This window comes from Cervus canadensis, chromosome 22 (genome assembly GCF_019320065.1).
Source record: "Cervus canadensis isolate Bull #8, Minnesota chromosome 22, ASM1932006v1, whole genome shotgun sequence".
Classification (NCBI taxonomy): Eukaryota; Metazoa; Chordata; class Mammalia; order Artiodactyla; family Cervidae; genus Cervus; species Cervus canadensis.
Genome location: NC_057407.1, coordinates 8175823 through 8190637, shown reverse-complemented (window position 1 = coordinate 8190637; position 14815 = coordinate 8175823). Strand labels below are relative to the sequence as shown.

At 50.9% G+C, this 14815-nt stretch overlaps 1 protein-coding gene and 1 long non-coding RNA gene across 21 annotated transcripts in view; one reads left to right on the top strand and one right to left on the bottom strand.

Annotated features, from left to right (window-relative positions):
- The window catches only part of LOC122424807, a 58538-nt gene that overhangs the window by 13416 nt on the left and 30307 nt on the right, over window positions 1-14815 (bottom strand). For 13 of the 17 annotated variants that reach the window (XR_006264558.1, XR_006264552.1, XR_006264555.1 and 10 more), the window contains 3 exons: window positions 11798-11979; window positions 10012-10073; window positions 5668-5752 (listed from right to left, as the gene is read on the bottom strand). This is a non-coding gene — a long non-coding RNA (uncharacterized LOC122424807). Of the gene's footprint in view, window positions 1-5667; window positions 5753-10011; window positions 10074-10884; window positions 11002-11235; window positions 11326-11598; window positions 11679-11788; window positions 11980-14815 lie in introns of all 17 variants that reach the window. The other 4 variants (XR_006264548.1, XR_006264547.1, XR_006264550.1 and 1 more) reach the window with 4 other exon arrangements.
- Window positions 1-14815, top strand: part of KIF9 (kinesin family member 9) — a 36520-nt gene that overhangs the window by 14903 nt on the left and 6802 nt on the right. For all 4 annotated transcript variants that reach the window (XM_043442998.1, XM_043442997.1, XM_043442996.1 and 1 more), the window contains 9 exons: window positions 163-227; window positions 2175-2252; window positions 7392-7460; window positions 8277-8381; window positions 9591-9646; window positions 10375-10465; window positions 10914-11047; window positions 12595-12786; window positions 13963-14177. In XM_043442998.1, coding sequence (XP_043298933.1) covers window positions 163-227; window positions 2175-2252; window positions 7392-7460; window positions 8277-8381; window positions 9591-9646; window positions 10375-10465; window positions 10914-11047; window positions 12595-12786; window positions 13963-14177 — 1005 coding nt within the window. The remainder of the gene's footprint in view (window positions 1-162; window positions 228-2174; window positions 2253-7391; window positions 7461-8276; window positions 8382-9590; window positions 9647-10374; window positions 10466-10913; window positions 11048-12594; window positions 12787-13962; window positions 14178-14815) is intronic.

Sequence of the window (14815 nt, the reverse complement as noted above, 5' to 3'; positions counted from 1 at the left end):
CGCCTCCAAATGCCATCACCTTGGGCACTAGGACTTCAATATATGAATTTTGAGGGGACCCAAGCGCTCAGATAATAACAGACCACTGCCACCAGCCTCAAAGGAATGTTTTGGCAGAAAATCCACATGGTTCACGGACCTTCTGTGTCTTGCTTTCTGCAGGGGGAAATTGCAACATGGTCCTCGTGACAAACATCTATGGAGAAGCTGCTCAGTTAGAAGAGACGGTATGTAAGGACAGTCAGTGCAGCCGGGTTAGCATCCATCCTCAGGCGTGCCGGACTGGGTAAACTGACTCAGTAGCTGCAGACATGGTCAAGAGTGGATGGATCCAGGGGATGAGTCTGAGCCAAAATTACCAAAGGGGCTCCAGCTGGGATCAAGATACCAAGTCCCAAGGGGCAGAAGCTGTGCCAAGGGAGAGTCAAGGCAGGGGGCGAGCTGAGTGTGGGAGCCCCTGTGAGGGGAGGAGGCTGTGCGTCAGCTGGGAGGGGCAAGCACTGTGTTCTGACCCACGCAGCGGGAGGCTCAGGAAAGAGGAAGGAGAAGGTGAGTGGCTGGAGGGGCCCTGGTGGCCATGCTGTGGCCTTGGCTGCTCTCCTGAAGATGGCAGGGGTTGTCACAGGGCTTTAGTGAAAGAGGGTTGTGGCCAGACCCGTGACTCAGGGAGATGAACTCAGCAGCAGGAAACAGGTGATCTGAGGAGGTGAGAGGCTTATGAGAGCCAGAGGCAGGAATAAGAGCTGAGCTAGTGACACAGCAGAGTCCACATAGCTGGGGCTCCCTGCCTCTCCTCCCAGCTCATCATAAATGAGATAGGACTAGAAATCTCTCCCTAGACATTTTGCTCAAATGTGGATGGCTCAGGGCAAGCTTCAGTCGTATGCAGAATCCACTCAGTGAAAGAGGTCAGGCACTGCAGGGAGAGATGCTCCTGCAGGGCCTCCCAGCTTTGTGCAGTAGCGACTGTCCCAGCTTCCAGGGGGAGTTCTCCTGTTGCACACTCAGCGCCCTGGGATGTGGGAGGCCAGGGAGGGGAGCTCCAGCTGACGTGCAGGCAGCAACCCCAGAGGAAGGCTTCAGGACCTACTGGTTTCAGAGTATCATAAAGCGTGAGTGAACCCCAAGAGGAGTCATGTGACTATTGGGCCTCCTGGCTGCCTGGTTGAGAAATCTGTCCTCGTAGACCATGGAAGACCCTCTCTCCCCTTATGCCCACCTCTGAGATGGTCACACAGGGAGCAGCTCTCCTGGCACCTGCTGTCCCCAGAGGCTTGTACCCATACCACCTGGGATCTCTGCCCAGGACTGAGCCCACAGGAGCCCCAAGGAGCTGCTAGGAAAGGCTACCAGGGGTTGGGACAAAGGCAGATTGGCAGTGTGGAAGGTCATGATTCTCTTCTCCAAGTGTTCTGACTTGAAAGCAGTGCCTGTCATGATTCATGTTGCTTTATGCAGTGGCCCTGCCTGTGTGTACAAGGGAGTCGTGGCCACACGTGCTGCTGCGCTTGCAGCAGGAGTCTGGCTTCACCCCACACAGAGGTAACTCTAATGACAGGGGCCTCTTTGGGGGCTGACTGGGGGCCAGTTCTGTCCAGAGCACATTATGCACCTGAGCACTCAGTCTCCCAGTGACCCTGTAAGCCAGGTCTCCCCGACTTTACAGAGAGGTTACAAGACCCTTCTGAGGATGTAGTCGGTTGGTCTGTGCAGAGCTCTTCACCACTAGACAAGACTGTCCAGTGGAAGAGCCCTTTCAGGCCTTCCTCAGGCTACTTCTGGGTGACCCATCCCTCCTCTGAGTCTGCCTCCCTGCTTCAGGCCCTGAGTTAGCCCAGCGTAGTCTGAGGCTGGGATGTCAGGGCCTGCCTCATGTGCCTCTGGCTACTCCTCACACCAGGGAGCAGCCCCCCACTCCTCGTGGAACATCAGTGCTCCAGGGCTGTCTCCCAAGCACCTACCCACAGGCCTCCGGCCATAATCACCCCTGGCTGGCTGTGCCCCTGGAGGGACGCAGACAAGACCCCCCGGATGTCACTCCATGGGCCCATGGAGCACTCCTCTCTTTGGGGAGATTTGTTTTCTAGTGGACTCCTTTAGACATTGTTTAGCAAATGTCTCTAGTCACAAGTAATTTGCCAGGAACATAGAGGTTTGTCTGATCTGTTTTTCAGTTGTCTTCACTACGGTTTGCCAGCAGGATGAAGCTGGTCACCACCGAGCCTGCCATCAATGAAAAGTATGATGCTGAGGTATTAAGGGTGTAGGCAGGTGTCTCCCTCTGGGGAAGATGTATGGGTTTGCTGCCCGGATCCCATGAGCCTGGCTTCCTTTCCTGCCTTCACCAAAGATACCCATGCTATCCTGAGTCAGTTGCTTTCTCTTCTGGGGTAGGTCAGTGTTCAGAGTCCCTAGAGACCCCCTTGGGAGCTGCCACCAAGGTGAAAGGGCTAGATCAGGCCCTCACCCAATTGCTGGGGCCTCAAGGCTTCTGCATGGGAGTCCTTTGAGCTGCTTCTGAGCTTAATCCGTGTGGGCTGTCTCTCAGACTCGTCTGGCTAGGTCACTACTGAACCGCTTTCTTCCCAGCCTGAGCGATCCCTCTCGGCATACAGCTGATCAATCAGGAGGAATGCTCAGCATCAAGACTAACCAGGGAAATGCAATTTAAAACCTTAGTGGAATTCCACCTTCAGACTAGCAAAAATTAGACATTTTCTGACAATGCAAACCATGGTGAGTATGTGCAAAACAGCAGATCTTATTTATTTCTGGTCAAAGGGTAATTGCCAACCACTTTGGAGAGCATTTTGGCAACATCTACTGAAGTAAAAATACATTTACCAATAATTTGCTTTTCCTTTAAGATGCTTATGCAATTATAGTTATTGGAGAGGAGCACATGTGTGCCCTAAACCCATGACACATCAGCTGAACTTTCCAGACTCTAAATCCTGAAGGAAAATAACAGTCCCAGGGCTCTGTGTATCTAAACCGTGGTTTGGAGGTTGAGGAAGAAGTAGAGCTTAGAGAATTACCCCAAGGGCTCGTTGAACCACAGGTCACTGGACCCGTTCCCAGAGTTCCTGATTCCCTTGGTCTGGAGTGGGGCTGAGGGTTCAGATTTCTCCGAAGTGTTCCCAGTGCTGCTGTTGCGGGACCTCACTTGGAGAATGACTTGTACTGTTAAGAGCCCTGGCATGTGCATTGGGCTATCCTGGTTCAGTAGCCTGTTCTCTTGGCTGTCTAGCCTCAGTAAGATACTTGTTCTTTCTAAGGGAAGAATAACAGAGTCCACCCTCAAAGAGATGTTGTGAAGAGTAAGGTAATGAGTAGAAATCATTTAGCACAGCGCTGTCATGGCGTAAATGTTTAGGAAATGTTAGTTAGCAGTCCACTCAGTTCTGCAGACCTGCAGTGTCACTTCTAGGTGTACAGTCTAGTGGCAGTCTCGCGCATGCACATAGAGACTTACAGAAAACGGTGCTGCACCGCTTATTGCAATGGTGACAAGTTAGGAACACAATTAATAGCCTTTAACAGGAGTAGCTAAGTAGGTTGTGGAGGGAGGAAGCCAGAGCTTGAGGTTTGAGCATGGATAATCTCTAGTGAGAAAACAACTTGGGGATTGAAATGGTGGCATCTATCATTCATACCAAGTATGAAGAACATAAAAAGCAATGCTGATTATTCTTAGTGCATACGTGTGCATGTAGTCACAAAAACGTGTGGGAGTGAAAAGACCAAACTGAGCTGGGGGTTCCTTCTGGATATCAGGGTGGGGAATGGACTCAGAGTGGGGTCCAGGGGCTTCACATTTATCTTAAATGTTTCATTTCTTTTGAAAACAAAAAGTATCTGCAGCCAGCATTTAGCATGCTGTTAAAAAGTCAGATTTTAGGGTGGTCTTCCCAAAGTTTCATGGCATTATTTTCTATGCTTTTCTGTAGCTTGGAGCTTCTCTTATTTATTTTTCTTATTTTCTTATTTGGTATTCACTTAGCTTAGGACTACCACATTACCACCTCTGAACCTGACTGGGTGGGCATTGCACCTGATGGCAAGGACTTTCATTTTAATGTAATTCCTGTTCTGAAATCTGCACTGTTGGTTCTGGACAGCCAAGTTGCCATGTCGCCAAATGCGAATGTGTTTATAATCTTTATGATAAGCCTTTTCCTTTCTATGCACGAGTTCTTGAGAGAGATCTGGAAAGGTATTTTAGTGCCTCCTTTCCTAGACTGTAGTCAGTATTCCCAGGTTGTTTCCAGCAGCATTTTCAGTACTGATGCCTGTTTTCAAGGGGGTGGAATAGCTTCTGTAGGATTTCCTTGGCTGGCGGTGTTGGCTGAAAGGTGGGAGACTGAGTTCCTGGTCCACCTCTGCTACCAGCTGTCTGCAGTGAGTTGCTCAGAGTCTGAGCCTCAGGGTATTCATCTGTGAACTAGGAAGTTGGACTGAAGACGTCCAGTGACCTTCCCCACTATGTCTGTGATTGCATGAGGTGGTGGAAGGGTTGTGAGTCATGGGTATAAACAGACAGCAGAAAGACTTGGGGTATCCTAGTCTGCCAAGAAGAAATGCACTTACATGCTGCAGTGAGGTCAAAATAGGGTAACTGCTTTGGCTGAGAGCTGTTCCCAGCCTGCCGTGAACTTAAGCAGAACTCTCTGAATTATCCTCATTACATTTATAATGGAAACACCTAACCATCAAGGAACTTAACGTAGGGTCTGTGTTGTCTCCAAGGCGTTTTTTTTTTCCATCCAGAAAATGCTACTGTGTCTTAAAAGGGAGTTGGTCCACCAGGAGGTGCTGCCAGACCCTATTCTGTGGGGTCAGCTGTTCCAGTTCTGTTTCTAGGCAGTTTCTTTCCAGTCAGTCAGTAGAAGAGGACAGATAGAGGCCACTGAGCCTACCAGGCAGTAAGAGAAGTGGCTTCCACGCTCTCAGGGCGCAGCTCGGAGCCTGGTGACCCAGGACAGCAGATGGCCCGTTTCCGCCATCACCCGACTGGCCCAGAGCTCTCAGCCTGGCTCCTCGTGCCACAATGGATGGAGGAGTCATCAAGCTGGAGGTCCCCAGCAGCTCAGCCAGTTTCCCTAGCTGGGTAGAGTGCATTTTCTAGAACTGAGATCCCTCAGCTGGGACGAGGGGGTGAAGATGAGTAGGGGCTGGCCACCAGTCCTCTCTCATAGGACTTCCCTCAGTTACCTCATAGGAAGTCCACCTGAAGGACTATCTTGAGGTTCCCCAGAGGGGCAGAGTCAGAATTTGGACCCTGGTCATGTGTCTTGAGTTCAGGCTTCGTGCCCTAATTTGCCAGTGAGCCACCAGGACCCCTTGCTACAGACTGGTCACTGCTTTGGTCACCAGATGGACAGAGGACCCTGACAGGCTACAGTCCATGGGGTTGCAGAAGAGTCAGACAAGACTTAGGGACTAAACAACTACACCTGAGACCCAGCTGTCAGGGGCTCCCTCTAGTGGCCATTTTTGACAATTAAAGGAAGCCTATTGTTCACACCGAAGGTTCTCAACGTGAAGTCCTGGGCTGCTTATATGCAAGACTCAAGGACAGTATCTATCACATGTAAAATGACTAAGCAATTCTGCTTCTAGAAATGTATCATTTTTTCGTTCAGCTAAAATTTATGAAGTACTTACTATGTGCCGGGCACTTTTTGAAGCACTTGGGACACGTCAGTGGATCAACAGAAACACAAATCTGTCTTGAAGAGCTGACAGTTCACTGGAGATGGGAGAGACAGATTTAATAAACATAAATCAGTCAGTTCTAGATTCTTCCATTTGCGACAACATGGATGAACCTCGAGGTCATTGTGCTAAGTGAAATAAGCCACATACACAAAGAAAAACACTGTATGATTTCACTTATATGTGGAACCTAACAAAGTCAAATTCATAGAAGCAGAAAGCAGAGCAGTTAGTTACCAGGATTGGGAGGAGGCAGGCTGAGATATGGGAGATGTGGGTCATAGAGTACATATTTTTAGTTCTAAGAGTTCTGGGGATCTAACATATAGCATGGTGAATATAGTTAGTAGTGTGCTGTATACGGAAAATTTGCAAGGGAAGTAGATCTCAGAAGCTGTACCACATACACAAAAAATGGTAACTAGTGGATATGTTAATTAGCTTGACTATAGTAGTCATTTCACCGGGTACATGTATATCAAAACATCATATGTTGTATAACTTAAATATATATAATTTTTCTTAAAACTAAAATAGGTTAGGTTCTAGAGCTTCACTGTCCAATACAGTAGCCACTACTCACACGTGGCTTCTGAAATCAGTAAAAAAAAAAACAAAAACACAAAACTTTCTTTCTGGTCACACTTCATGCCACAGGGATACTAGTTCCCCAACCAGGGATCAAACCCATACCCTCAGCAGTGGAAGTGCAGGGTCTTAACCACGGGACCGCCAAGGAAGTGCTCTAATAAAATTAAAAATTAAAAAATTCACTTCCTCTGTCCCACTAGTCACATTGTAAGTGTTCCATAGCTTTGTGTGGCTTGTGGCACAAACAGAACCTTTCCATCATTACAGCAAGTTCTGTTAGCACTGTTCTAGGGTATGTTCTATGAAAAAACAACTAGAGCAAGATTTTTAAAAAAGAGTGGTGTGAGAGTGGGAGGGGATTGCAGTTTTACATGGGGTGATTGAGGGGCGCCTAATTTAGCAGTGTTTGAACAGAGACTTGAGCCAGGTGAGCTATGCGAATACCTGGGAGAAGAGTGTCCCAGGCAGAGGGGACAGGCAGCACAGAGGCAGGAGTGTGCTCACTTGGTGGGAGTGGTGTGAGCAGGGGCAGAAGCGTAGGCAAGGAGTACCGGGGCAGGTCACAGAGCGCATAGGTCACTGTTACCCTACACAAAGATGTAAGAGCAGAGGTGTTCTGCAGCATTGTTTATAGCAGCAATGGATGGAGGTGGCATGCCTGTCAGTGGGGAATGCTGAGGCTTTGTGCAGTGGCTGCAGAGGATGAGGGTGACAGCGTCCTGGAGGCACAGGCTGCGCGGACAGGGCGGTGACCCTGGTGGACTGAAGTATGCTGGAGCTCCTGGAGTCGGGCTTGAGGGTGGTCCTAGTGGTGCCCATACTCACTCTGTTCTCAGTCTCCCCTGCAAGTAAGAGGCAAGGGACAGAGAAGTGCTGAAACCCCTTCAAACTCTAAACTCACCCAGCTGGGGAAAAGTCACCAGCTGGGAGGGAATCGTCCAGATGTTGAGATAACACTCCACAGATTACCTGCAAGGGCCAGGATGTCCAAGGACGGGATGGGGAATTATAAGTGGCTTCTCTGACTGTCCTCTATGCTACCACCCCACCCCCCCGCCCCCCGCAATATGCTTCCCTTGCAGAGAATGGTCAAGAACCTGGAGAAGGAGCTAGCATTGCTCAAGCAGGAACTAGCCATCCATGACAGCCTGGTAAGGGGCTAGAGGTGGTGGGCGGAATCCTGGAGGGACTGGGGTCAGGGTACCAAGTGGGCAGAAGGACTAGAAGGGGGCAGTGAGTCAGCAGGGATGGATCAGAGGGTGGGCTGGGTGAGCAGAGGGACTGGGTGGACAGGGGGCCACGAGGGTCAGGGGCTGAGTAGACAGGGGACTGAGGGAACAGAGACTGCGGGGGCAGAAGGCCTGGGGATCAGGGATGTCTGTTGGACAGAGACCCTGGAAGAACAAGTTATGGGCAGGGCTGTCAGATGGTCAGGGAGCAGAGCCAGGCAGTAGGCAGGGGGATGAAGGGCAGGGGCCACAGGCCTGGCAGGTGGGGGTACAGAGGCAGACAGCCTGATGACGGCTCAAGGTCAGGGAGGTGGACACGCTGGATGGTTATTAGGGGCAGCAGGGAGCTGGAAGGTAGGGGTGGGGGGCAGGAGACCTCCAGTGCTGGTCTGAGCTGATGCTCATGGTCCAGAGGGTCTCAAGGCAGAGGCGCCCCCTCCCTTCCTCATCCCACAGTCTGCTGAGACTCAGCCAGCAGAGCCCTCCGGCTTGGAGGAGCAGGCCATTGTCTGGCAGCCTTTCTTTCCCTGCCTCACCTGGTTGTCCTGTGCTGACCCACCCACCTGGCCTGTGAGTCAGGCCCTCCCTACTAGGACATGGTGATGAAGGGAGTGGAGTGACTTGGGTAGCCAGGCTATCTGCCCAGCCTCCCCACTTTGGTCCTCAGAATGGTCCCTGCCACCCTGCTTGGGCTCGGGCGCTTGGAGCTTAACAGTATGTTCCTCTTCCTTCTCCAAGGCCAACCGTACCCTTGTGAACTATGACCCTATGGATGAAATCCAGATTGCTGAGATCAACTCCCAGGTGCGAAGGTACCTGGAGGGAACGCTGGAAGAGATTGACGTAAGGAGCCTCTCAGGACCACCATGTCTGGCTGGCCCGGGCCTCTGTCTCCCAGCCACACCATGATGTATGCTGCGCTAGCCTGGGAACCTCACTGAGAGGGTGCAGGGGGTGTAGGGTAGGTGGTGCTGGATTCCTGGCCTCAGGGCCCTTCAGCCCACTGAGGCCTCAGCATCCATGTTTAGGGTCGCAAGGCTGTGGGTGCCCCACAGAGTGGCCCACAGCCTTGAACACAGGGGAGGTGGTCCAAGCCTTGACCACAGTGGGGGTGGTCCAAGCCTTGACCACGTGGGAGGTGGTCCAAGCCTTGAACACAGTGGGGGTGGTCCATCACTGGGCCACCAGTACAGATTCTAGAGCCAAGCTGCTCTGGGTTGACTCTTGGAGCTCAGCAGTCTCCCTGCTGAGTGGCCTCAGGAAAATGCTCACGCGCGTGTACTCTGGTGGCTTGACCTGTATGGTGGGGAGGGAAACCGAGCTAGGATGAACTGAGATGCAACACCTCAGGGGCTTGTCGGTGGCAGGCAGGGGGAGGGCATTAAAGGATGACGGTCATGCTGGTTGTCTTTAAGGCGGATCCCTCCAGGGCCCATGCTGGAGTGGGCCAAGGAGGAATAGAGCAGCCACAAAGGGAAGACTCTCAGGGGTAAAGAGGCATTCTGTTTTCAGAGCACAGGCTGGCAGACCTCTCATCAGGGGGCTCATGGACAGAGCCTTGTGAGCAGCTGTGAGCAGCTGCCAGAGGGCAGGCCCAGAATGACCGAGGCGTCAAGGCTAATGCTAGAGGGCAATGCGGTCAAGAGAGGCTGATGGTCTTCCTTCAGCCGCAGGTGTGTGTATGTGTCTGTGCCCACACAGAACGGTTCATAATGGCTCCTTTTGGAAGCAGGAGAGAGCTGAGGACAGTTAATTTTATTTAGATGTTTTCTTAGTACCTTCAAGAACTACAGTCATTTCAACTTCATATAACTCTTCAGTCAGAAAAGGTGATTTTTTTATAGCCTCAGTAAATAGTTTCCAAACTACTAATCAAGGGTTTCTTTGTTCTTGAGGAGGGCTTGACTGCCACTTTGCTGAGAGGGTGTTGGTACAAGGCCCTTCTTGAGACACATGGTCCCAGGCTTAGCCAAGGAGTCCTGATTTCTCCACAGACACAGCCTTAGTCCCATGGTGCCCCTGGTCTAACCTCTGCCTTGCTCTCCTCTCCAGATAATCAACCTCAGGCAGATCCAGGAGGTGTTCAACCAGTTCCGGGTGGTGCTGAGGTAAGGGACCCACCACACCCACCCAGTCTTGCATCAGGCTGCCATCTTCCTTTCCCATGGTCTGGGTGCCCGGCCTCCAGGTGCTCTGCCTTCTGTCTGGTGTGCGAGGAGCCGGATCAGAGGCCTCTGGGTATGGCAGCCCCGGGTGACCCCAGCAGTCTGCCTCTGAGCTCTCAGGTCCTCCTGGAAGTGGGGAGGACAGCCCCCGCTTTGAGGGCTACACAGAGAGGAGGCAGCCCCTGGTTTCCTGGGCTCGCTCACTCGACAGGAGTTCTTTATGTAGCCAGAGCAGGGCGTTCTGATGCTCCTGGCACCCTCTTCCCCACCTCAAGAGGGATTTGTGGTTTACTGGGGTACAGACATACCTGTAGCCGACTGGCTCGTGCTGGGTGGTAACACAGAAGCTGGGCACGTGATTCCGAAGGGCCTGTTAGAGACAGATGGGGATGCATGATGCAGGCTTGGGGTCCTTGTCAAAGGTCATCTTAGAGCAGCTGTCCTTGACACATAGGGTGACCCCTGCGGATTTGGGGACTGGACAGTGGGTACATGCTTTGGGGAGTGGGGAGCAGAGAATGAGCGTGTTTTGTTTGGTCTGGCTCAGGATGAGGGCGTGACTCTGTCTCAGGGGCCACACACAAACAACTTCTAACTCCAGAACTTGGTGCTCGCCCCAGTGGGCTCAGATTGCCCCAGGTGTGAGGGGTTCTTTCACTCTGTCTCCCAAGCCAACAGGAACAGGAAGTGGAGTCTGCTTTGCGCAGGAAGTACACCCTCATAGACAAGAATGACTATGCAGCCATCTCTGCTGTCCAGAAGGTAAGCACAATTGCCTCTTACTGACAAGACTCACATCAGAGTTTTGCATTCCCGGGTCTTGCCAGAGGCAGTGAGTGCCCTGCATTAAAGCAGATCTAGGGTTGTAACAGGTAAAGGTTAACATCAGCATGAGCATGGAATGACCCATGCAAGAGTCAACCATGTATGAATTCAAAACACCCTGCTCTGGCCACATAAAGAACTCCTGTCCAGTGAGTGAGAAATTGGAAATGGGCCTCAGGCGTCTCAAGAGTGTGGATGAGACACCACCTATGAGAACAGTTGGCGCAGAAAGTGGATGTTTGGTGGGGTGGTCAGGGACAGCTGACATGGGGACAGCCTGAAGTGACATCCGCAGGAGCCACCTCTCAGTGTGTGGGATGAACATGTCCACCAGGGGCCTGAACACTTGATCTGACCTGCAGACCTGTGACTGGCCTCTGTCCAGGCAGGGCTCGTAGACGCTGACGGCCACCTAGTGGGCGAGCCTGATGGACAAGGCTTTGGACTCGGAGTCGCCCCTTTCTCTACCAAACCTGGGAAGAAATCCAAGTCCAAGAAGATGTTTAAAGAGCAGCTCAGGTGAGTGACTTTCCTGCTGCTCCCGCTGATCAGCACCTTGCCCTCCTTGGCTGGTGAAGGGGACACAGCTGTCCCTCCTTTCCCCCGGTCTTAGTGACGGGGTGGGGTGGTCACAATGGACATCACCCCTGCCAATACTAACAGCATCTGTGGGGCCCAGGCTGGGACTGCTCATCTGTCATACTCACAGCGGGTCTGTGAGGTGGGAGTTCATGTCTCCAGTTTACTAATAAGGAAACCGAGGCTCAGAGAGGGGAGGTCATTCCAAGGTCACACTGCTGAGGATTGGTAGAGTGGAAATGAGAAGCTGGGTTGCCACTCGCCCTCTGGTACTTCACATGGAAACCCACCCTACCACCACGTTCCTTCTGTGACCCAGCTAATTGGCACCCATATGTCCCCTAAAAACCCCAGCTCAACTTGCAGGCAAGACACATTTGTGGGTGCAGGGTGGAAGGAGTGTCAAGGTGCCCTTAATGAGTCGGCCTCTCTGGGAAGTGCTGTGTTGTGGTGGACAAAGCCCCCACTCTGAGGGTGACTCTCGGGCTCACCTCCCTACTGTGTAGTTCTCTCACCCAAGAGGGTCACCTTCTGTGAGGCATGAGAGCTTCTCTGCCTCGGTTTCCTCCCCCTAAGTGGGAATAATAATAATAATAGCATCAGTCACTGGGCTGGTTTTGAGGATAAGTGAGTAAACGCAGCCCCCGTCCCTGGAAGACCTCAATAGCAACATGTTGTTACCATTATCACCTTTTCCTTGTGAAAGGACATGGGTCAGAGCTGACGGCAGAAAACTGTCATGTGCAGGACCGGCGTCGGGTGGCGGGATGTCCTGGCCTCCTCCTGCCTCTTCAGGAGGGCGGTCACCCCTCTGTCCTGCTGTCAGGTAACCCGTGTGTCAGGGAGATCGAGGCTTGGTCCCTAGGCCACACCTGTTGCAAGAAGAACAGAGAAGGAAGCAGTCATGGAGGGAGCCACGGACATCCTCCCTTCAGTTCAGCCCTGCTCTCACGTGCCTCTTGGGAGGGAGGGCCCTGGGCGCCATCATGTGGAGAGAGATGGCTCTTTCCGGGGAGCTGGTGTGGGCACTGATGTAGGTGGGTGAGCAGGTCATGGGCTGGTCAGAGCAGGGGTACAGACGTGTCTGTCTTTACTGCTGAGCCTCAGACAGACGCGCCCAGGGTGAGGGCCCTGCTTTCCTTCCCAGCGGCGCCTGTGTGACTCCTGCCTCAGCAGCCAGGATGCTCCTTAGAGCCTGTGGCCCACGCCAAGGTCCTCATGCTTCCAAACTGGAGACTACCTGTTCCTCCCAGGTTTCTCCTACCAAGACGGCTGAGGGAGGACCCCTTGTGCTGATAAAAGGGAGACAAATGCTCCCTCCTCCTCCCCACGTGCATGGCTTAGGGCTGTACTCTTCTTCCTTTGCCTGAGGTGTGTGTTAAGACGGGAGCTGAGTGGAATGGGGTTCTGGTGTATGAGTGTTGAGCAAGATTCCTCCCCTCAGTGTCAGAGGCACTGAGCCGGGTCCCCCTCCCTTCTCCTTCCAGCTCCTCAGCAAGAAAGGAGGGTGCCAGCAGTCCTCTGAGCGGCAAGGACTTGGATGTTTCTGCCTCCAAGACCCAGCTGACCCCGTCCTCCAAGGATGGGGATGTCAAAGACATGCTTGTGCGGGACCGGGAGACCTCCAATACTGAGCCCCTGGCCTCTGACTCCCCAAAGGAGGAATTACGCCCACCCAGGTGACCATCTGATGCTAGCTCCTGTGCCAGATCATACAAAACCAGAGTATGATGTGGAAAGAGCACCTGCAGATAGAAAAGAAATAAAATAGGGGTAACAGGCAAAGACTAGGAGCAGTCCCAAAAGAAGAAACATGGTTGCTTATACAAGTGCAAATTGGTTCAGCCTCAGGAGTCACCCTGTACAGTTATCATCGTGTACAGTTGGCATCGTGTACAGTTGGCATCGTGTAGAGTTATACATGAAATCATTTCAGACCCTCCAAATAGCAATTATTTAAATAATTAAATTTGCACATTATGGGTAAGTAATATATTCAAAAGATACAAAATTCTCAAGTATGAGACCCTTCCTCCAGCCACGCAGTTCCTCTCCCCCGGTCAGTGAGTAATTGAGTTTTTAGGAATCTGTCCTGAGGAAATAATCAGAGATTTAGACAAAAATTTATATAAAAAGATTGTGTCATTAATTTTAAAAGCAAAAGGAAAATTTTTTTGGTAACACCTTCAGTAGTCAATTAGGGAAAGGGCACCAAGTGAATGATTCTCTCTTCCCTTGAATTGTACAAAGATGTACATGAAGAATTTTTCTCCAGCTTGTGAACATTTCCAAACATTCAGAGAAATTGAAAGATCTGTATAGTGAACACCCTCTTGATTGTACTGTTACTATAGTATTTCATCATGTGTCTTTCTCTTCATATTTTCATCCATCTTTTTTTTACGGATTTCAAAGTAAGTTGCAGACAATCTGCTTTCACCTACCCGGCACTTCATCTTACATCTAGTTAATAATAACTAGAATTCTCAAAGAGTTTTTAATAGCATGAAAGAATGCTTCTGTGAAAAAGGATGCAGAATTATATATACTGCATGATCCAAATATTAAAAAACTTATCAAATAAATTCCTGAAGGAGATACATTCAAGTGTGATTGCCAGTAGGTAATGAGTGGTATTTTGTTTTTTTGTTTTCCTTATTTTAATTTTCTGCAGTGGGCTGAATAGAACAGAGATGAGAGAATCATTCCTATAGAGTTTACCTCCCATCTAGGGTAGGTAGTGCCCAGGAATTCTGACCTCCAGCTCACAGAAGCCCCAGGGAAGAAATGTGAAGTGCCCGGTGGCTCCAAGACAGCTGCCCCTTTTCTCCCTTCATCTCCCTCTCCATCTTCAGGCCCAGCACCCCACCCGCCAAGCCTGTGGCCTTTGAGGACTTTAAGAATGAGCGGGGTAGTGAGATCAACCGCATCTTCAAAGAAAACAAATCCATCTTGAACGAGCGGAGGAAAAGGGCCAGCGAGACCACACAGCGCATCAATGCCATCAAGCGGGAGATTGACGTGACCAAGGAGGCACTCAATTTACAGAAGTCACTACGGGAGAAGCAAGGTAGGCGTGCTGAGAAGGTAGCTGGGGGACAGTGGGATCTCAGTCATCCTGCTTGGGATGGGTGGCTGTGGGTACTGGAGGACCGAGTTGGAAGGGGAGCCACAGGGGATGCCGGGGTGCAGCCCTCATCTCTGGGCATCACTTGGCTCTGGTCAGCCCTGGGGAGCCAGAGTCCTTCTTTGTCCCTCTGCCCACACCTTCTTTGAATATGTGCTTAATCACTCAGTCGTGTCTGACTCTTTGCAACCCCATGGATTGTGTGTAGTCCGCCAGGCTCCTCTGTCCATGGGGATTCTCCAGGTGAGAATATTGGAGTGGGTTGCCATGCCCTCCTCCAGGTCTTTGAATATGCAACCTTATATTTACATATTTTAAGTCATATGCATATTATGCTGATATATCACTTACTCGTCAATATGCCTGAAAAATGTATATTTTTAAAGGATGGGAAGAAGAAAAAATAAACAGTATTTTTAAATAGTTAAGATTTTATGAATATCAGAAAACATTTTTGCCCTTCCCTACCCCCCAAGCAGTTGTTTTCCCATTGGTTGGTAAAATACCAAGTAAAATAACTTTTATCTTAAGGGAACAAATCAAGTAGTTCATTTTTTAAAATACCTGCTAGGTACCTTGAC